The following is a 22,085-nucleotide window of genomic DNA, read 5'->3' on the forward strand; positions in this document are numbered from 1 at the left end:
CAACTATATACAATAATTTTTTAGCAAGTGGCACCTAAGTGGCTCAGTTGATTGGGTGACCAACTCTTGATTTTGGCTCAGGTCAAGATCCCAGGGTCATGGGATCAAGCCCCATACTGGGTTCCATGCTGAGCACAGAGTCTGCTTAAGATTCTCTCTCTCTCTCTCTCTCTCTCTCTCTCTCCCTGTGCCCCTCCCCTGCTCATGCTTTCTTTTCTAAAATAAATAAAATGAAAAAAAATTTTTTTAACTTTTTTAGTAAGAGAAAAATATGAAATCACTTATATTTTAAAGAAATTATTATCTCACATTGGTTAGCTTGCCTACTATTTCCATCTGTCTTCTTTCTAATATGAAAAAGTGTCTTTGTCAGTAAGGCAACTAAACAAGAACATCTTCATTCATGCATTTGTTTATTCATTCATTCACTCATTCATTCATTCAATGTATATGATGAATATATTAATCATTAGCAAGTGAATTACTCCCTGTGTTCCTCTTTCTCCTCATCTGAGAAAAAGGTAGTAACAGTACTTACTTTGTGGTATTGCTGGCAGACTCAATGAAGTAAGGCATGTCAACCATTTCACACAGTGCATGGCACATACTACATACTCAATCAAAGGTAGCTCTTTAGCCTCTGCATGCTAAGTACTGGGTGAAATGCTCAGATACAGAGCTGAACAAGACGGGGTCCTTCCCCTTCAGGGCGCCGAACAGTGCCAGAAGTTCTGTGACTGATAAAAGCACAACAAGGTGTGTTGAGGCTCACTGAAAGGACACGAGCCTAGATTTGGGTTCTCATAAGGAATACCCACCCACAGAAAGTTATACCTCGGCCAAGTTTTCAAAGATAAGGAAGAGATCCGCTATAACCAGAATCTTAAACCAACCAAATAATGTAAAAATAAAACTGAGCAAGGCCAGGGGTGGCGAACAGGATGGCCTGTACCCACCAGTCTCAGACACTATCTTTTGTGTGTCTGGGGCATACCTTGCTTTACGTGAGGAAAGGCTGGTGTGTAGACCAAACCCCACTTTTTTCTTCCTGAAGTTCATTTGTTTATTTTGAGAGAGAGACAGAACCAGTGGCAGAGGGGCAGAGAGAAAGGGGACAGAGGATCATTCTGTAAGGTAAGTACACATCCCTAAAGTATCCATTTGAAAATCTTATCTGAGATGTATGTCCTATCTGTGCTCCAGCCACCTAAGCTCTACCTAAGTCAAGGCTCAGTTTAAATGCCTCTCCGGCCCTGCAAACCATCCTCTGAAGGGATTTCTCCTCTTGGTGCACTTCTGTATCACTTATCCTCACTTGAACTCTGATACCAATTACATAAGGCCTTATATTTTTAGGGGGCTGTAATTTTTGTGCACAGTTTTCACTGAACTTAAGGACAATGTCACATCTTCTGCTTCTCCAAGATGCACAGAGTGCCCGTCAATGTCACTTGCACAAAGGGGCCTACAGCATCATTTGGTTGACTGAATTCAGATTTTTCACTTCATTCATGGAATTCAAATAAACTAAAGCCAGTTCCCATTTTAAGGGATTATGTGCATCCAGAACAAAGGGTTAAAATAAAGACTCAGTTTTAGGGGTGCTTGAGTGGTTCAGTCGGTTAAGTGTCTAACTCTTGATTTCGGCTCAGGTCATGATTGCACAGCTCGTGGGATAGAGCCCTATGTCAGGCTCTGCACTGACAGCACGGAGCCTGTTTGGGATTCTCTCTCTCCCTCTCTCTCTACCCCTCCTTTCCTCACTCTCTCTCTCTCTTCTCAAAATAAATAAATAAACAAACATTAATTTTTTTTAAATAAAGACTCATTTTTTAAGGAGAAGAAGAAATGAAACACAAAGAATCAAAGGTCTAGTAAGCAAAAAAGAAGGAAGCTTCTTTCTGAGCCTCTAATAAAGAGAGGAAGTACAAAAAGATAAAGATAAGGCTCTATATACGTACTTTATTAATCCATCTTCCATGTAAATGTCAGCATAAAAGGACTGATCATCGTTGACAATTCTGCCACCCTTGATAAGAAGACGGTCACTCTAGAAAAGAAGGAAAACATAAGTCAGTCTCACAGCTAGGAATTAAGAAGTCACACCTTCCAACCCAATTCACTATTCTAGAGGTCTAGGAGGAACACATTTACTTAAGACATCTGTGTGCTCAATGCACTCAGTGTTTGAACTGAGTATATTTGTTGGGGATCCAGTCTTTCATGTTTGCCTCTAATTCAAACTCCAGAGTTTCACCTCTTGCTTCTGCAACCTGCCACAGCCACATAGAAACAGAGCTGCTTGAGGAAAGACACTCTTTTATTATTTTCTCTGGCTCACTAAGCAGTAAATTTTAGAGTGGTATGTAACATACACCTCAGTGCCTGGCACCTTGTTGGCACTCAACAATGATTCTCGAAAATAGAACTTAGGATCATGCATACAATGGAATAGCCTTTAAAAGTCTTTATAATGACATGAGGGTCATATCATGTTACAATTCAGGATACATATACATGTATACACACACGCACATAAGGTTGTGGAATGTATAGGAAAAGCAGTGAAGGGAAAAAAGACAAAATACCTATGGTATTCTATAGTATTTAATCCAGGGTGGAGAAATTGTGCAGGATGCTCATTTGCTTCATGAAACTGTCACATTTTCTGAAATGGTTCTGTTGCCTTTATTATGAGAAAAAAATGCTTTTCTTATAATTAAAGTCTTTTTAAAAACTGTAACTTAGATGAAGTTTGGATAAATGATCAAATTAGAAATAATGCAAATACACTTCAAGCTAGTTAAAAAAACACAAATATATATTTTATACATGTCAGGAGAGGGACAAATCAGTGTCAGCTTTTGTAACCACAGATGCCATTAAATGAGTGAATGGTGCTTAGACTGTGGCATGAGGGGTGGATGCAGCTTCAGTGGGCTCCAGGGGGAGAAGAGAAATCTCAGGAGCCTGGCTAAGTGGGACTACAGCTTGAAAGAAGAATGGCACATTGCATTTTTTAAGAATTCAACTCACAGGCTTCAATTCTATCCATCCATCCATCCATTATTCATCCATCCATCTATCTACCCATCTATCCACCCATCCATCCATCTATCCATCCATCCATCCATCCATCCATTATTCAGCCATCCATCCACATACCATCCATCCATCCACTCATCCAGCAAGCAGTTATCTAATATGAATGACTAAATACATTAGGAGGCTGCAATTATTGAGTCACACCATGCCGTTGCTTTTATAAAATCTAAACGGGATATCTGGCAATAAAGGAAAAAGAAAGTCAACAAAACAAATAAAACAATAAAAATTGTATTAAGTGTCACAAAACATAGGGGAGTGGGCTTGTTTTAAACAGAGACTGAAAGAGGCTCTTGCAGGGAAGATCACCTAGATGGGGTGATGATGGAGAACTGCAGGCTGAGGGAACAGCATGTGCAGAAGCCCTGCAGTAGAAATAGGTTTTCTTTGAAAGCCTGAAAAAGATCAGTGTCAAGACAGGGAGCTTAGGGATCAAGGAGGAAAGCGGCAGAGATGAAGGTGGCAAGGCAGGTAACTGGCTTTCAAAAAGGACATACGTTGTACGGGGAAGGAAGCCCCCAAAGACGCTGATTTCTAGCTTCGGGAAAAAAAAAAAAATGGTGTGAATAGGGCCAGAAAATGAGAACTGAGGCTAGGACTGCACATGGGATATAGCAAAGTGCCCCTTCCAAGGTATTACAGGAGAGTAAGAAATTTCATCATGACTGACTGTCAGGGGAGAGGATCTGAAAGAGATATGGATCAATGAGGCACTTATAAAAATACCCACATATGCGGGGAAAATGTGCTAATGAAGTCAAATACAAATTCCTACCACACGTGACCCACGAGCCCCTCCTGATTTGGCAGTTAGCCAATATACCCACTCTCATTTCTATCATGTATGGCCTCGTGTTTCACACCACGGCAAACCAAGAGACATGTAGTTCTTGTCATGTAGCAGGCTCTCTGGGCACTAAGACTTTACAAAGAAGTTCCCTCCACTTTCCCGTATGTATTCATGTAGTTTCTGACAACCACGCCCTCCTCTGTCAAGCCTCCGGTCAAAGGGTTTCTCCTGTAGGATGCATTACCTGACTTGCGAGCAAATTCCACCTGCTCCCCTTGCAATTCAGTTCAGACAACTTTGTTGTTCTACAATAGTTGCTTGACTGTTCAACTGTCTCCCAACCAGACCAAAGACACTATAGTCTTGGAACCATGCATCTTTTGATCTTTTCACCTTCGTTCCTGGAGCCCATCCTAGACAGCTGTTAAATACTGGTAAAATGAATGGGTAAAGAGTGGGACACAGGAGGTCATATCATGTCTTTATGATGGAAAGGCCATCTGAGTCAGAAAACAATGTGATGTGACCAGAAAACTGGACTATCATTTTTACAGTAATTGCAAAATTATATGAGGCGGTCCCAGAGCTGTGCTTCCCAAACTAGGGTGCATATTAGAAAAATATATTCCCAGGGCCTGCTGCAGACCACCAGATCTGTACTTTATAAACTCCAGAAGTGGCTCGCACACAGCCATCAGCCAGCCCAACACCAAGTCAGAGAGGAGCACCAGAAACCATTGTTCTGTGTGTTCCAGGCACAGTTCTGTGCGTCTGGGAAGGCAGAAGAAGCTTCATAAAAACAGAACGCCTGGGTGGCTCAGTCAGTTAAGCGTCTGACTTCGGCTGAGGTCACAAGCTCACGGTTTGTGAGTTCAAGCCCCGTGTCGGACTCTGTGCTGACAGCGTGGAGCCTACTTGGGATTCTCTTCTCTCTCTCTCTCTCTGTCCCTCCCCAGCTCTCTCTATATCAAAAATTAATAAACATTAAAACAAATAGTCTTGGTAACTACAAGGTTTCCCTCTAACAGCTCAGTGCTTTTCTGATGTTCTTTATCTTCCTGGCAAAGAATTGAAGTAAGTTGCTGTTTGGAAAGGGGCCAGCTACCACCCATACTGAGCCCAGCTATGAAATATGACCATCCTCCTGCCTAGGGGAACATCCACCCTAGGGAACGACGGGCATGACCATTACTTCCTTCAACAAGCATCAGATGTTAGCAAAGGGGCGTGGTATCTCAGGCCCATGGTACATCAGGGGAATAGTAAGAGGTGATCCAAGTGGAATTAACATCATTGAAATGGCATCGCTGGAGACTCCTCAAATGCTAATTAGATAAACCTTCTCCGGCTCAATAATCCAGAATCTAAGTAAATAGAGCACAGAGATGAATTACAGGCCTCGTGTAGGTTTCAGAGATAGGACTAACAGGGCTCTTGCTCTATGGACTGCTTTAGTACTAATATTATTTGTTTTCATCATGCAGAGCAGAAATATCTAAACCTCAATTCACAGAGCTCAAACAAATGCTGCCCCTGGGGATCCTCAGCTTGTCCCCTACCTTTTATTAAAGTGGTAAATAAAACTACTTCATTCATTTAACTCTTGCCGTGCATGTGGGATCTGCCACAAAGGGTAGCTTAGGCAAAGTGTCATCAGACGCAGGAAAATCTGAAAGGCAAGTCCTGGGTTTGGCATTGAAAACAGCATCACTACTGACCATCCCCAGGTCATAGAAAACCAAACCTCACTGGGTACAAAGCATGCTTGTCTGTGAGCTCACAACCCAGCTCTACAGATTAACACAAGCTAGGCCTGAAAACCAACAAGACAAACAAATCTGACATCTGTGATTAAAAGTCACCCTCAACGATGTTAGGACTGGTCAATGTGGTCCTGCGGGACTCTTCATTTTCTGTTCCCAGAGGCTGATGATGTCAAGCATCCATGAGGTGACACCAGAAGAGGTAAAACGGTCTAGTCTGGACATCCACCAACGTTTCTCATGTAATGATACATACAAAGAATGATGGTATTTTGAGAGCACACTGGGATAATCTGGAGGGTATATGGAACCCAAAACAAAACTATTCAGAGCCTAAAATAACCGAGGACTCTGACTGCCTTGGGCCCTGCCCAGCTGCCAAGGGCTGGGTATGGTGAGCTCTTGAAGGCCAGTGGGGTGCAAGGCATAACAGCAGGCCAGGCTGGGCCTGGCTGGCTTCTCCTATCGCTAGGAGAATCAGGTAGACCAGTTAATGAGGTGTGTGATCTTGAGTCAGGACCTAACCCCTCAGAACTTTAGTTTTTATTAGCTCAGAGTAGATAATAATACCTAGCTCACCTCACAGCACAGCTGCCAGGAATAAATGGGGGGGGGGGGGGTCGAGGGGTGGGAGTATGTGTCTGTGAGTGCATATACACGTATCAGATAGCCAACACACAGTAAACACGTCTACTAAATATTAGCTATATTGATTCTGCTCGTATTATTTACAGCATTTTTAAGTATTTTTAGAAGTCTAGAGGCACCTGGGTAGCTCAGCCCATTAAGCATCCGACTTCAGCTCCGGTCATGATCTCATGGTTTGTGACTTCGAGCCCCATGTCGGGCTTTGTGCTGACAGCTCAGAGCCTGGAGCCTGTTTCATATTCGGTCTCCTTCTCTCTCCGCCCCTCCCCTGCTCGCTCGCTCTCTCTCTTTCTCTCTCTCAAAAGTATATAAACATTAAAAAATAAATAAATAAAATAAAATATTTTTAAAAGTCTTAAGAAGTATATTGGAAAGGGATTGTTCCCATTTTCCAAATGGGGAGATACACATAAAGGCAAGTGACTTTCTCCAAATGACAGAGTTGATTAGTTCCTGTCGGAAGCAAATCCAGGTCTCCTACCTCTGGACACTGGACAGATTTCTACCTGAGGCCACTGAACCACTTATTCTGAAACCTTATGACAAGTGGCTCATTCTGACAGAGCTCTCCTCATTGTTTGATACTGAATCTGACTGTTCCAGTGCTAAAACATCTGACCAGATCTCTGTGGCAGGTAACTTCAGGAATCGAAGAACTTTTAAGCCACTACTTATAAAAGTAGTGCATTAAACCTGCCCATTACAGCCTGAGTGTGTAATTTGTTACATTTTATATTACAGCAGCTTATTATAAAGGAGTCTCAAATACAATCCAGGGTAGCACCAGCCCTTCAAGTTTAACAAAGACCAATGTTTTTTCCTTTGCTAATGTATGATAATGATTTAAAAAATCAACCATAAAAAATTTGCAGTTTGTCAGAAAAAGGGAGGGAGGAGAAAGAGGGAGAGAAGGATGGAGGAAGGAGGAAGGAGAGAGAGAGGAGAAAATAAAGTCTGTAACAAAGGGTGTTGTTGAGAATGGCTGGACTCAGGGGAGCCTGGGTGGCTCAGTTGGTTAAGCATCCACTCTTGATTTCAGCTCAGGTTATGATCTCACAGTTTGTGAGTTTTAGCCCTGTGACGGGCTCTGCACTGGCAGCATGGAGTCTGCCTGGGATTCTCTCTCTCCCTCTCTCTCTGCCCCTTCCCTGTGTGCACTCTCTCTCAAAATAAATAAACTTAAAAAAAAAAAAAAAAGAATGGATGGATGGATGGATGGATTCAAACTAGAACAGAATGAAAGAACAGAATCTTGAACTCAAGGCTACTGGAGATGTGGGTTCCCATTTTAGTTTTTCTCGGCTAATCTTCAAGTTAAAAGAACTTAAATCACTACCTCTGTCTGTCTGAGGTAATGAGAATATGCCTCCCAGAGAAACCAGAGCCCTCTGTGGACTTCTTCCCCATGAATAAGTCAGCCTGAGAACAGTACTTAAGACACATCTGTTCTATACTCTGCCGACATTCCAGCAGCTCAGAATAAAAACTATAATCCCAAGAACAGAAAAGGAGGATATAAAATGAAGACTGTCTTCCAAAATCAAATACTGTGTTACCTGTGTACAAATCACAAAGCACAGACTCTGACCCTCAGTGGGGACTCAAGATCCTTTTAAAGTCCAGAGGAAGGCGCAGGTGGTTATTCAAAATAAATTCCCATCTGGGTAATTAGATTTAACTCCCTAGAAACATTCCTACTCGTAAGAATACATGAGGATGGGTAGACTACATGGATGAAAACTTGTTTTTCTTCCCCAAAGCGGCATCATTCAAAGAGAGAAAGGGCATTCTAAGGTAGTCCAGTTGACACAATATAGTATTCAGGAAAGCATACCAAATAGGCTCCAGGAGACCAGAGTTCCCATCTTGGTTCTGCAGGATTGGGTGAGACACACAGAGGCCTGGACAAATGACTTCACTTCTCTGGGCTTCAGTCACCTCAAAGGGGACAATGATACCTTTCTCTCAGGGTGCTAGCTAGGATTATGGGGACACTATATGTACAGGGCTGAACTCTTAAATGCTTAATACATGTGAGCTACTATCTTTATTAGAACTGGCTACTGTAAAACTGCCCACTCACAAATACTCAGGAAGAAGTGAGCTAGCATTTTATTAATCAAAATATAACAGATCTTGCCATAAAGGGAATGCCAGAGACGCCAGTCTCCAGTCAACCCTCAGCAACTGTTCTCGGCTCCTGCCGCCAGCAGCCAAGCTCAGCCAAGACTTCTCCTTTTAAACTTCTCCCCCCGCCCAGAGGGCAAGTTCTCATGGCCCCTCCAGGTCATTCTTCCTCTGAAAATAAGCCTCCATGAGGATATAACAAACCACTTGCTCTTACGGCAAGATCTTAAACCTGCCCCCAAACCCACTCTCCCTGCTCAATGTATGGATCTGTTTCCTGGATCCTCAGTGACAAACATACCATTGAGACAGAGAGAAAGAGAAAGGTCCAGGAGAAAACAGACATACCAAAGAGCGACACAGTTTCATGATTCCGAGTCTGTATTGCAACTGAGCATAGTTTCACGGTGTCGGCTGCTCCAAACCTCTAGAGTGCTACAGACGAGTCTCACGTTCTTTCTCTCCTCACCCAAATGCATGCCCAGGTGTGCTAGACGGAGGTTAACCTGGGGCATTCCCTTCAAAACTGAGCCCACTAAGCAGAATTCATAACAAATGGGAAGCCCCATTTTCACTTTCTTTATTATGTTCAGTTTGGCCCTGGAGGGACAGAACCCAAGGCAAGGAAAGGCAGGAACACAGAAGAAACAGTAGCCATGGAGAGTATTAACCCAGGGTAGGGTGGCCACTCGGTCTTGGGAACTAAGAACTTCAAAGCCAGCTATGTGCATTCTTCCCTCCCCAGACCATGTTAACCGTCTTAAAGATGTGATGATCAAAGGGCCAGACAAGTTATGTAGCCTGCCCTGGGTGAGAATGGAGAGGGAGGTGAACTGTGGATGGTATCTTAATCCTAGCCCCCTGATAACAGTCTTTCCATCTGCAGCAGCATTCCAGACACATGTGAGCACAAGTGGATAACCAGGTTAGAAACGAGAGCAGGGAGGGGAGGTGGACAGGAGGAGCCACAAGTCCGTTTCATTTGCAAGGAGGAAGGTCAGCGGGGCCTATGAAGCCCAAACCTCAGACGCTCATGTACCATTTTCAGACGTTTGACATAACCTGCTAGAAACTGTGCTGTCATTTACTTAATATTAGCCTTACATCAATGTGTTCTAAAAGTAAACGCTGCCTTACTCCTATAAATTCTAAGCTAGTATCACCTACCAAAAATAGACGGCGAACCTAGGAATGAATACTATAAAAACATCACTACACTTTGGCTATGTTCTGCTGCCTTCGAAAGGATTCTAAAGGATGAGCTCAGATCTGCTACCTTTGTTAAAATGAAGTTACCAAGTATCGGGCAGGTGTCCAATTCAGAACAGCAGTACACTGAGACATCTTCCTTGAACTATTCAAACAGGTTAGAACAATAATTAGAAAGGGGACAAAATGTCTTACTGGGGGATACAATGTCAGAATGCCCTCTGACAGAATGACTTAAAACGATCAAATGTAGCAGCAGGGATACCACCCCTCGAGACCTAGACTACCATGGGCCAAAATGGGCTTGTCAGAAGCAAGAGCAGGGCTCCAAGCAGAGTCACAGGAATCTCTGAGATTCTGGGCAGCACAGCAGAGGAAGGAGATTACCAGGGATCACAAAGAATCACTGTGTCGGAAGGTAATGGGGAATGAGAGAAAGAGGCAGAGTCAGGTAGATCTAGTGTGAGGATACACCTGCCATATCAGAAAGCAGGAAGAGCCAGGGCCTGGATAAAAGAAGAAGTTGGCACATATTTAGCTGGACTCTGGGAGGGAAATATGGAAAGGTGACTGTCTTGGATGGCAACCAGCCCTGCCAGCAGTGTGCAGAGCCATTCAGAGTTGAGGGAAAGACCAAGGGGGTGTGCAAGCCAGACCTGCATTGGCATCTCTGCTACTAAGTACTGGTTTTAGGCAGGTGACTTGATCTATGTCTGGGCCTCAACTTCCCTAGATGAGTGGAACTCAACTAATCTCAGCTTCCGTAGCCTTAGCTCTCTACAAAGGCCTGCTGATGGATCTGTAAAGTACAGGTATATTTCAACAGATATCGAGTACAATAACGTCTACCTCATAGCACTAGTGTGAGAATTAACTATCAGGCAGGGTCGACACTTAGAAAACACTCCCTACTGGTAGGCATCGCAAACATTGCCACTACAGCTGCCGCTACCACTGTGCTACCACCGCCATTGGACTGTGCTTATTCTACGGATACACAAAGGCAACACCAAATCACCATAGAAATGTAATGTAGGTATTATTTATTATACATAAATTATTTAGTAGTAGTAGTAGTAGTAATAGCAGTATATAAAATGTGTAGCTCAGGACCAGAATGTAAAGTAGAATATAGACTAAAGAAAAGCCAGCGCTTTAAAGAATTAATTCGTGGGGTGCCTGGGTGGCTCAGTCGGTTAAGCGGCCGACTTCGGCTCAGGTCATGATCTCGTGGTCTGTGGGTTCGAGCCCCGCGTCGGGCTCTGTGCTGACAGCTCAGAGCCTGGAGCCTGTTTCAGATTCTGTGTCTCCCTCTCTCTGACCCTCCCCCGTTCATGCTCTGTCTCTCTCTGTCTCAAAAATAAATAAACATTAAAAAAAAAAAAAAGAATTAATTCGTGGCTATCTTGGGTCTGGATTTATGTGAGAGTTTTGTGTTTTATTATGTTTTTGTTTTTGTTGTGCACTGTTACTTATTAGGACTCAAATCCAGGTGCTTTGGGTGAAAGTGCTCTGCGCATATGCAGGCTAGAACCCCGGGATCCAGCTTCATTCAAACAAGATCCCTTGCCGCTTCAGCTCAACAGCCTGTGCAAAAGCCAAATGCCTACTTCATCAGGAAGGAGTGCATGAAATTTCAACCCAGGCCTCGATTCAATGGGCTTAATAATTCATTCCTGAAACACACATTTGTGTGACTGCCACCTGTGAAGTTGTATGTTAGGAGCATGTAGGAAAAGTAAGGTGTGAACACAAATAGCAAGATGAAGTAGAGAAAGGGTAAAACTATCGACGGTAAAATGATCAGTGGTTGCCAGTGGTTTGAGGAGGTGGTAAGTGAGGGGGAAGGGGGTGTGTGCTGGTGAACAGGAGAAGGGATGGAGCCCTGGAGATTTTCAGGGCAGTGAAACTATGCCGTAAGGTACTTTAATTGTAGATACGTGACAGGATGCATTTGTCAAAACCACAGAACTGCACAAGAGTAAACCTTAATGTACAATTAAGGACTTTTACTAATAACAGATCAATACTGGTTCATCATTTGTAACAAATGTACCACACCAGTCAGAATGATAATAAAGGGAAACAATGGGGTGGGGTGGTGGGTGGGTAATGAAGGGAGTTTATGAGAGTGCTCTGTGCTTTCTGCTCAATTTTTCTGTAAACCTCAAAGCACTCTAAAAAGTCTATCAATTAAGAGAGAGAGAGAGAGAAAGAGAAAGGGAGAAAAATCCTGTTTCCGGTAGAAATCAAAGAAGGGTCCACAGAGGCCCTATCAAAGTAGATCTTGGGAAAAACCACTGGTCTGGACACACAGGTATGGCCAAAGGTAATTCTGATCAGAGTTGGGGGGGGGGGACAATAATTCATAACAAGCATTTACTGAAACCTTCTTATGCACTACAAACTCTTCAAAGAGTTCAATGTATCCACAGAGAAATGCTAAGAATTACATGTTGTTATTCTCCTCATTGAATTGATGAAGACATGAAAGCTTATGGGGAGGCTGGCTCATGGCCCGACATCACATAACCAGTTGCTTGGAGAGCCAGTATTATCAGGGCAAGAAATGTACTTCTATGGGACAGCGTGGTGTTGGGCAGGGTCCCTGATGCCTAGGATCCTAGAATGGGGGATGCAAGAGATGGTCAGTGAAAGAGTTTGACCTTTATTCTGTGGATCCCAGAGCTCAAGAAGGATTTTGGGAAAACAAATGAAATACAATCTCAGAGCAGAAAAGAAAATGAAGCTGACAGAATAACCATGCTGGAGATAAAGGAGCTGGTTAGAGAGTCACAGCAAGTGGCCAGAGAAAAATACAAGAAACAACCTATACCGTTCAGGGTTCCAGGAAAGAGACAGAATATCCAAACTAGATTATTAGAGAGTTTAACAAAGTGTGGGCAGGGTTTGGGAAATTAAATGGATGTGCAGCATCCCCAGGGCCAACCAACAGCAGGGAGCCACGCCATCCCCAGGCCTGAAGTGGACAAGGGGAGGCAGTAATGACCCGGCTGAAGAGGGCAGCTTTATGGACGGCTCTGCCTGACAGGAGCTGTGACCTTCCAAAGTGGCATGCAGCCACTCCTCAGTGACCCAGCAGGAAGGAATCAGGAGGCTGAGATACCCGGTTGTTCACCCGCCATCCAATCTCCTAGTTGTGCCGCAGGAACTGACACCACATAGGAGCCCAAGGCCAAAGGGGTTGGAGACAAGGCCAGACAGCGCAGGAGCCTGGAGCCAGGCAGGAAACGTGGACCGGGCAAGTGGAGAGTCAAGCCGAAAATATCCCACCCAGTCCCTGAATATCCAACCACGGCACATGATGTCATACGCTGCAATACAGCCACACAATGGCTTGTCAGACAGCTATTTTTTAAACAAGCTAAATCCGTCTCTTGACTTTACAATAAGTCACAGATCAGTGTGACAAATATGATACTCTTCTTGCAAAAGCAAAAAAAAAAAAAAAATACTACATGTAAATGGGTTTATGATGTTTTTGTGTGAGCAGGAGAAAGGTCTGGATGGATGTACACCACATTATTAACACTAGATATGGTAGGGGGAAGGGATGCAGAGGGAAGAGGTATGGAAAACTTAGAAACCTTTTCCTTTCTTTTTCTCCAGTATTTATTGACATTATTTCACTAGTTGCGCAAAGCATATGCCATTTTAACTGGTTTACAAGGGGTTTAATAAAGAAAATTATAAAGAGGTAAAAGAACAGGGTGACTACTATGCTCCAGGTGACAGCAAGAATATGGACTAGAAAATGCATGGCATGCCATGGAGGAAAGCTAGAATTCACTCGGCAACTGAGGGGGAATGGAAAATGACATGTCTAAGTTGACCGAAGTCTCAAGGCAAGGTGGCCAGGAAGAACTTATGAATAAAAATGGAGAACAAAGTTCCTATGTGGAACTTGAGAAACTTAAGAGAAGACCATGGGGGGAAGGGAAGGGGGAAAAACAGTTACAAACTAAGATGGAAGGACGCAAATCATAAGAGACTCTTAAATACAGAGAACAAACTGAGGGTCGATAGGGGGGAGGGGTGGGGGAGGAGGGGAAAACAGGTGATGGGCATTGAGGAGGTCACTTGTCAGGATGAGCACTGGGTGTTGTATGCAAGCGATGAATCACGGGAATCTACCCCCAAAACCAAGAGCACATTGTATACACTGTATGTTAGCCAATTTGATAAAAAATTATATTTTTAAAAAATGGAGAACAGAAAAGAGTAACAAAGTTGAGGTGTAAGAGTATAAATTACAATTCTGAGGTGCTGGTCAACCACACAGCCATGAAGCAAAGTTAGAGATGGAGGCCTGTGATTTAGGAGAATGGGCAGGTGTCTACGGATGGACTGGAGCTAATGCCCTACTCAAAATGGCGATACCAACTGACAGGCAACAAAGGATAGTAGAAAGACTCTGGGAATGGGGGTCAGAAGCCCTGGATTCTGGTCTTAGCTCTGTGACCCTGAGCAAGGCACTGGGCCTCTCTGGGCTGCTATCCAATGAGCGGTATTCCCTTCCTCTTTTAGAAGTGGACTCCTCTTTGATCATTTCCGACGGGCAGCTGGCTTTGACTGGGCCTTTAGAATGACAGGGAAGCCTACTGAATTCCAACCCTATTGCTTCTCGGAAACAAGAAACTCTTTCACTGAGGCTGAAAGCCGGCCCAAGGCAATTCCCAGAGGAGAAATGCGGGCTTGGGCCTCAGAATGTGTGAGCGGCACCTTCAAATGATAGGCGACTGCTCCCCATCTATTTGTGGAGGCCACAGGGATTCTTCTCCAAGTCTGACCTTATACTTTTAAAATTGGCGGGGCTGCCCAGGCATTGCGGTTATAAGCACACAACCACTGGCTTATGCAACTTCCCAAAACTGGTCCTGTGGTGGATGCATTAAGAGACATACAGCTGTGATGTTCCAGCTCACATCACGTGGCTGCAGAAAGGGTCCTTGGAGAGAGATCGTGGGAGGAAGGGACTGTTTCCAAGACGTTTCCCACTTTGTTCTGCCTTGGAGCCCAGACGTCAGAGATTGGGTCTGTACAGGAGAGCAAAGAGGGGCCTCATCATTCACTTTGTAGCTAAAGAACCCAAGTGATGAATCAGTGCCAGATGGATTGGGGAAAGGGGAAGGGCTGTGGAGTCCCAGTCCTTGCTGCAAAATGAGGAAAATGATATCCACCCCAAAGGACTCAAGTGAAAATTAAGCCCAAATTCTGGTGCATGGTAGGTGCTTGATAAATGCAGGTTTCTTTACAGGCTGGGACACAAATCTCAGGTCAGCGCTTCTCACCTGGATGTCTGCTCACTCTCTCCTCTATCCCTGAAAAATAGCTTGGCTTTTCATTTCTTTTTAGTGTGCACATGTATGTGTGTCTATATCTTTATTTATAAGTTTTTTTTTTTTAGTTTATTTATTTATTCTGAGAGAGAAAGAGTGGGGGGGAGCAGAGAGAGGGGGACAGAGGATCCAAAGCAGGCTCTACGCAGACAGCAGAGAGCCCTATGCAAGGCCCGAACCCATGAACCACGAGATCGTGACCTGCGCTGAAGTCGGACGCTCAACTGACTGAGCCACCCAAGCTCCCCTTTAAGTTTTTTGTTTTTTTGTGGGGTTTTTTGTTTTTTTTTGTTTGTTTGTTTGTTTTTTGAGAGAGAGAGAAAGCACGTGCAGGAGAGAGGCAGAGAAAGAAAGAGGGAGAGAATCCCAAGCAGGCTCCACGATGACAGCACTTGAGCTTGAAGAGGGGCTCGAACTCACGAACCATGAGACCATTACATGAGCCAAAATCAAGAGTTGGAAACTCAACTGACTGAGCCACCCAGGTACCCCATGTGTGTCTATGTATCTTAACTATCTTCCTATAAGAACCCAAATACTTCCTAAGGAGTACGGGGACCTGAGGGGATGGACCAGTTCACTCTTTCTTCTGGCTCTTTCTGGACACAATTCGCAGACAATGGTAATAACTGATTCTCTTGGTTGGTTTTCTCTCTGCCTAGAAACCTGCAAACCCACAGCTCTGTTTTTATTTGACAGATAGGTGATTATTAAAGAAGTAGTTATTTTTTCACTCTTGAGCCCCAAACTTCTCCAAGTTCTACTGGGCAGAGAAAACTGCAGGTGCTCTGAGAACAAGGACTTCAAGCAGTCAGGTGGACTTTGAATGAAATGAACCCTTGAAATAAATACAATTGAGCCTCCATTTAAAAATGATCAGAACTCAAAACATGAGATTGGCAGGCAGTTAATCCTATAACAAAAAGCTTATTCACACAATAGGCACCTCCTAAAATGTATTTAAGACTGCCTTTTCTATTTGCAAATATCATGCTGCAATCACAAGACTGCATTCCCCATTCTTGAAAGCCTGCAGACTTCATTCCTACCTGCCAAGTCTTGACGTTGCTTCTCTGCTTCATAATCACTATTTAACATTCTCGGATTCTAACATCAGGAGAATCATCTTTTGAAATAATTCCCAAACAGTCCGTTCTTTTATGACCTGTCCCTGCTCAGAAATGTTTCAAAAAGTGGTACAAAGACTGAAGTTTAGAGTTGCAAATGTTTGATGCATACCCAAGCAAGATGTGCATGGTGACATGTTTCCAACTGTGTCTAAAAAACAGCAAACATATAACAAGCTTTGCAAGTGCCATCAAGTTGGCTCAGAGAGAGCAGGTTTCCATTCACGTGTTACCACTTTTGTCCCTGTTATCCCAAATCTTGTCACCTTCATTCACTGTCTCATTCATTCTAGGTTAGAGTGAGCCAAGCCTTGGTGACACAGTGGGGAAGGACACAGACGTGATCCCTCTTACCAAAGAGCAGATACCTCAATAGCCCTCTGACAACCCTGTTTCCTTGACACCTGTTTTCCACAAACCCTGGCCCTAAGGAAAGCACATTAGCTTTTCATTCACTGATTTATTTATCCATTCATTCTGTCATTTAATGTTTACAAATGCCTACTAGTCACAGTACATGAACAAAAATAAATTCTCTGTCATTGTACTGCAGTGGTTGAAAAAGCAAAGAATAAGTAAGTTAACTAAATTAATAACTTAATTTCAACAGCAGACAGTGGAATTCAGAAAGAAGGCAAGGGGACAGTGGAGGCTTGGAAGAGTCTGGAACTGCTTCTGATTATGTTTTCAAAGAAGGCATGTCTAAGAAGCTGTCAGCTGAACGGAACTCTGAATGATCTGAGGGAGCAAACCAAGGAGAGGACTGCTCTTAGGAAAGACTGTTCCCCACTCCCAGGGAGCAGCAAGCACAGCAGTTCTGAGCTGGAGGTGAACGTGTCAGGTCCCAGGGAATGCGAGGGCAAAGGATGACTGATGCAAGTCACTGAGGACCGGTTGGCAGGACTGGGAGTCTGGGGAGGAAGTCACAGGGCCAAGCCAGACGGAACCTTGACAGCCACTGTCTCTTTTACTCCAAGTGCAACAGATGTTGGAGCTGGGGAAGTGACTTGATCTCATTTACGTTTTTAAAGGATCACCTTGGTTATGCATAAAGAATGACCTCATGTGTAGGTAAAGTGGAAGCACAAAGATCAGTTAAGGGGTTGCTTCAATAAGACAATGGAGGCTTGAGCTAGGATGGTGCTGAGTGATGAGAAATAGTGAGAAGTGATTAGATTCAGATTCCACTCTGATGCTGAGCTGGTATATAGCTGAGCTGAGCCTTAAGGCCGGTTTCTGCCGAAAACAAACCCTATCCACCTCCTAACTTGAAAGTGTCTTCCTTACCAATAAAGTCCGAGTAGCTTTAACCTCTACATTTAAGCACTGCTAGACCACACAAAACAGGGAGGACGGAGCGGCAAGAGAGCCATTTACATTCAATAAATAAAGCACCTCATATTTCCCATATGATTTCCCACATTTCCCATATTACTCTTTGGGTTTGCCAGTAGATCAAATTAATTTGATTTTTTTTTTCTTTTTTAGTTGACTGAATATTTATCAGGCCTTATTGCTGAAAATTCTTCTAAGCTATGCCATTATAAAACTCTGGCATAGATAGTTCCCACATCCACTCATGTCAACAGATGTATGGGTCCGGATTCCTGCTTTAGCAAATGTGACCCAGTGTGGGTAACTGATTCCCCTTCGATGGGTCAGATTTCTTCAGGGCCTGGGGTCCATCATCCCAAACCTTAATTCTTCACTCTGTACAACTGCCCATTTCGCAAGTAAAGGTATGAGCCACTTGGGAAGACTTTATAGTACAACTCAACTGGCTTAATTATCTTTTAAAATTTCCCTTATCTCTATATTTATCCTAAAATCAAGGGAAAAATTTTTCCTGTCCAATCCATTAAGTGGATTCTAAGTCACTGAGGTTCAGGAATAAGTGTTTTCTTCTTCCTAACTTTAAACAACTAGATAATACTGGTGACCAAACAGCTTGAATTAACTTCCTTATTGGGAAGTAGCATCATGTACTAAGTAAGGGTTTAAAGTTACACAAGGAGGTGAATTGGGAGCTCGCTCTATTAGTTACTTACTCACTGGGTAACTTTACATAAGCTAACCTTCGGAATCTCAGTTTCTTCATCTGTAAAGTGGAACTATTAATAATTACCATCTAGGCATAAGGAGGAATGAGATGCCATATATAATATTACAACTAGAAATCAGTTAGGATAGGATCTAATAGGACATAATTTCTCACACTAATCATTTAGGTTTCTCTTTTCTGTTCATTGAGAACTTCCCAAGTTTGAAGATTTGAGTTTTTAAATGTCTTTGCCCTTAACTTCCCCCAGTATTAGTTTGCTAGGGCTACCATAACAAAGTCCCACAGGCTGAGCGTCTTAAACAATGGATTTTTTTTTTCATAGTTCTGGAAACTAGAAGTTCAAGATCAAGGTGCGGGCAGGATTGGTTTTCCTCTGATGCCTCTCTCCTTGAGCTTTTTTTTTTTTTTTTTTTTTTCATGGTCACTTGGTCAGTTGACTTTATTACACACAAAAAAAGACGGAAGCAAACGGGACTTGATAACAAGTGTGCTGGTGAACTCCTTTAAAGGACGAGCAAATGTTTGTCTTATGTCCACATTTTCAGAATAAGCTCGTGGAATTCATTCCTCAGTTTGTGGGAAGTTGATCGACCATTTAAATAAATAGGAAAAATGCAGATATTTTTTTTTTAATTTTTTTTTTTTAACGTTTATTTATTTTTGAGACAGACAGAGACAAAGCATGAACGGGGGAGGGTCAGAGAGAGGGAGATACAGAATCTGAAACAGGCTCCAGGCTCTGAGCTGTCAGCACAGAGCCCGACGCGGGGCTCGAACTCACGGACCGCAAGATCATGACCTGAGCCGAAGTCGGCCGCTTAACCGACTGAGCCACCCAGGCGCCCCCATAGGTGGCCTTCTCCATCTTGTGCCTGCAGATGGTCTCACTCTGTGACTAGGTCCTAATCTCTTCTTACAGAGCCAATCATAATGGATTAGGGCCCACTCTAATGACCTCATACTTTAATCAACCCTTTTAAGGCCCTATCACCAAATCCAGTCACATTCTGAGGTACTGGGGGTTAGGAACTCAACACTAGAACTTTGAGGGGACAAATTTCAGCCCTTAACACATCCTCAACCTCCTCACCTCAAAAAAAAAAAAAAAAAAAAAAAAAAAAAAAAAAAAGTATGAGAAATGCACTGAACTAAAGCAAGAGAAACAGATTCTATGCTTCTTTTTTCTTTTTCCTTAACTGTTTTGCTGTGTGACCTTTGGCAAATTATTTTCCCTCTTTGGCCCATATTTTCTTAATCATTAAAATGAAGGGGTTGTAATAATGGATCCCTTATTTCTCTGCCTGCCCTCAACTGAGCAAAGCTAAGTTTTCCCCATAATTTCTCACATCAAAGATGGTCTGAGATAGAGCATGCAATAAAGTAACTGAAATAAAAACAAAACAAAACAAAACATACCTTCTTTGTGGAATCAGCCCAGGATGAAGTCTCTAGAAGCAGAGTATTAAATCCAATTGCTTTAAAACCTTCTAAGTTGTTTACGCCCTCTGTCTCTGTAAGGCCATAATTTAAACCAATTTACTTGGATAAACCAGAAACCTCAAGCTGAATTTATCAATATCCCCCAAACAAAGTAATCTCATCAAGACTGGGGACACAAATTGGCTTTGAGGGAAAGAGTATATGATTTCAAATAAAGGTCTCCTTGAAAGAATTAAAGGGGGGGAGGACTTTTAAAAACAAACGTACATACACACAGGGAATGTAAAATTAAAACCAGCTTCCAAGCTCATAAGTTAAGCCATTAAGGAGAGGAGAGAAGGAGCTGGGCACGTCTTCCCCTCCAGCTGCGTAGCCTCAGGTCTCAGGACACTGTGTACCTCTACAAATGTCACAGCTGCAGCGACTCAGACAGGCAAGCAAGGGTGGCAGTGAGAAAACCAATGTGCTCCCTCAAGAGCAGAAGAAGAGAGAGGGAAAGTGGAACTCTCCATGGAAAACGGCCCAACTGCCAAAGCAATCAGAGCAATGACAAGCATATTGGAGGACGACGAAAGATGGTGTGATGCAAATCTGTAGTCCATCAGTCTTGAGCTGAGAAACTCTGGGTAGGTCACTCAACCTGTCATCCTATAACAGCTTTTTTTTTTTTTTTTAATTTTATTTTATTTTTTAACGTTTTATTTATTTTTGAGACAGAGAGAGACAGAGGGGAGGGGCAGAGAGAGAAGGAGACACAGAATCGGAAGCAGGCTCCAGGCTCTGAGCCATCAGCCCAGAGCCCGACGCGGGGCTCGAACTCATGGACCGCGAGATCATGACCTGAGCTGAAGTTGGCCGCTTAACCGACTGAACCACCCAGGCGCCCCCCTGTAACAGCTTTTGACTTAACTTCAGCTAAAAAAAAAAGCCACTGGAAACAAAGCCATCATTTCACTTTTGTTGTTAAGACCAAGATCCTGGAAACAAAAAAAAAAAATTAAACAAAGTGGGATGGATTAATTTAACCAGATCCCCAAGCACTGGGATAATACATGGGTTTTGTAAATTATGGTATGGAATAATATTTGAAACATGGAAAGATGCCATAATATATTGTGGAATGAAAGGCAGGACATAAAACAGCATAATACTATGTGGTACGATTTTAATAAATGGCATCTATAGTCATAAGAAACAATTCTAGATGGGCGTACTCAGAGAATTTATAATGGCTGTCTCTGAGTAATTTAACTCTAGTTATTTGTATTGTTCTCATTTTGTTTGTTTTTGGTAAAATTTTCTATAACCCTCATGCTGTTTTTTGTATTTGAAAAAAAAAATCCTACTTAATTTTAAAATCTCTGTGCTGCGGGGAGCCTGGGTGGCTTAATTGGTTAAGCGTCCGACTTCCACTCAGGTCATGATCCCACAGTTTGTGAGTTCGAGCCCCACGTGGGGCTCTGTGCTTACAGCTCAGAGCCCGGAGCCTGTTTCTGCCTCTGTGTCTCCCTCTCTGCCCCTCCCCTGCTCACGCTGTCTGTCTGTCTGTCTGTCTCTCTCTCTCTCTCTCAAAAATAAATAAACATTTAAAAAACTTAAAAAAATAAATAAATCTCTGTGTCCTACCATAAACCAGAGAGTAGAAGCAGCCCTAATTCATTCAGTCCCACTTGCGTCTCCGTTTCTTCATCTGTAAGGGAAGTCTAGACTAAAATAATCTCTAAGGGAACTCCGACTCTATGAATCTCACAGAGCTACATGTAATCAAAACCTCAGCAGAATCTTGCTTTGGATTTATGGAGAAGCTGGGGAGTGTCCTGTAGGCTATGGAATGAGAAGGAAGGATTCAAATTCATGTTAAGAAGAAACCCTCATTGGTATTTTTGTTAATTCAATGCAAAATGGCCTTCATTGCTATGAGGGGTGGCCCCCTAACAGGTTGGCCCTGTAGATATAACAGTCTGCAGCTACTCAGGACATGGGAAGCGAGGCTGCCCCTAAAGGGAAGACTGGAGGGCTTCCGGAACCAGGCAGTGCTCATGCAGAGGAGGGCACCAAATGGCTGTTCTCTGCACCTCCCAGAAAACCTCAGCCTGCTCACACCTCACAGAAAACAGGTGCAGAGAAGGACTTAACCCTGGACTTGAATTAAAGGCACTCCAATTTGAACCACTGTCTCGTGACACTGGAGGTGGGAGATGATAAAAGAAGGTAGAATGTAAGGTAACTCTGCAGGGCAGAGTTAAGACTGTGGGCTGACTAAGTTTGAATTTTGGTGCCACCGCTGAAGGCTTGTGTGATCCTAAGCAAATTTTCTGACCTCTCTAAGTTTCCTCCTCAATAAAATGGGAAGAGTGAGTTGGAAATCCATCTATGTAACTGCACAGTTTTGAGGATTACATGAAATAATGAAAGAAAACCACTTAGCACAGGATGAGATAAATGCTTGTTGTC

The 22,085-nt window shown here is 43.2% G+C and overlaps 1 protein-coding gene across 2 annotated transcripts in view; it reads right to left on the reverse strand.

The window, feature by feature from the left end:
* Positions 1-22,085, reverse strand: part of DPYSL3 (dihydropyrimidinase like 3) — a 111,276-nt gene that overhangs the window by 28,986 nt on the left and 60,205 nt on the right. For both annotated transcript variants that reach the window (XM_042938643.1, XM_042938651.1), the window contains exon 2: positions 1,962-2,050. In XM_042938643.1, the coding sequence (XP_042794577.1) occupies positions 1,962-2,050 (89 nt within the window). The remainder of the gene's footprint in view (positions 1-1,961; positions 2,051-22,085) is intronic.

Source organism: Panthera leo, chromosome A1, assembly GCF_018350215.1.
Source record: "Panthera leo isolate Ple1 chromosome A1, P.leo_Ple1_pat1.1, whole genome shotgun sequence".
Lineage (NCBI taxonomy): Eukaryota > Metazoa > Chordata > Mammalia > Carnivora > Felidae > Panthera > Panthera leo.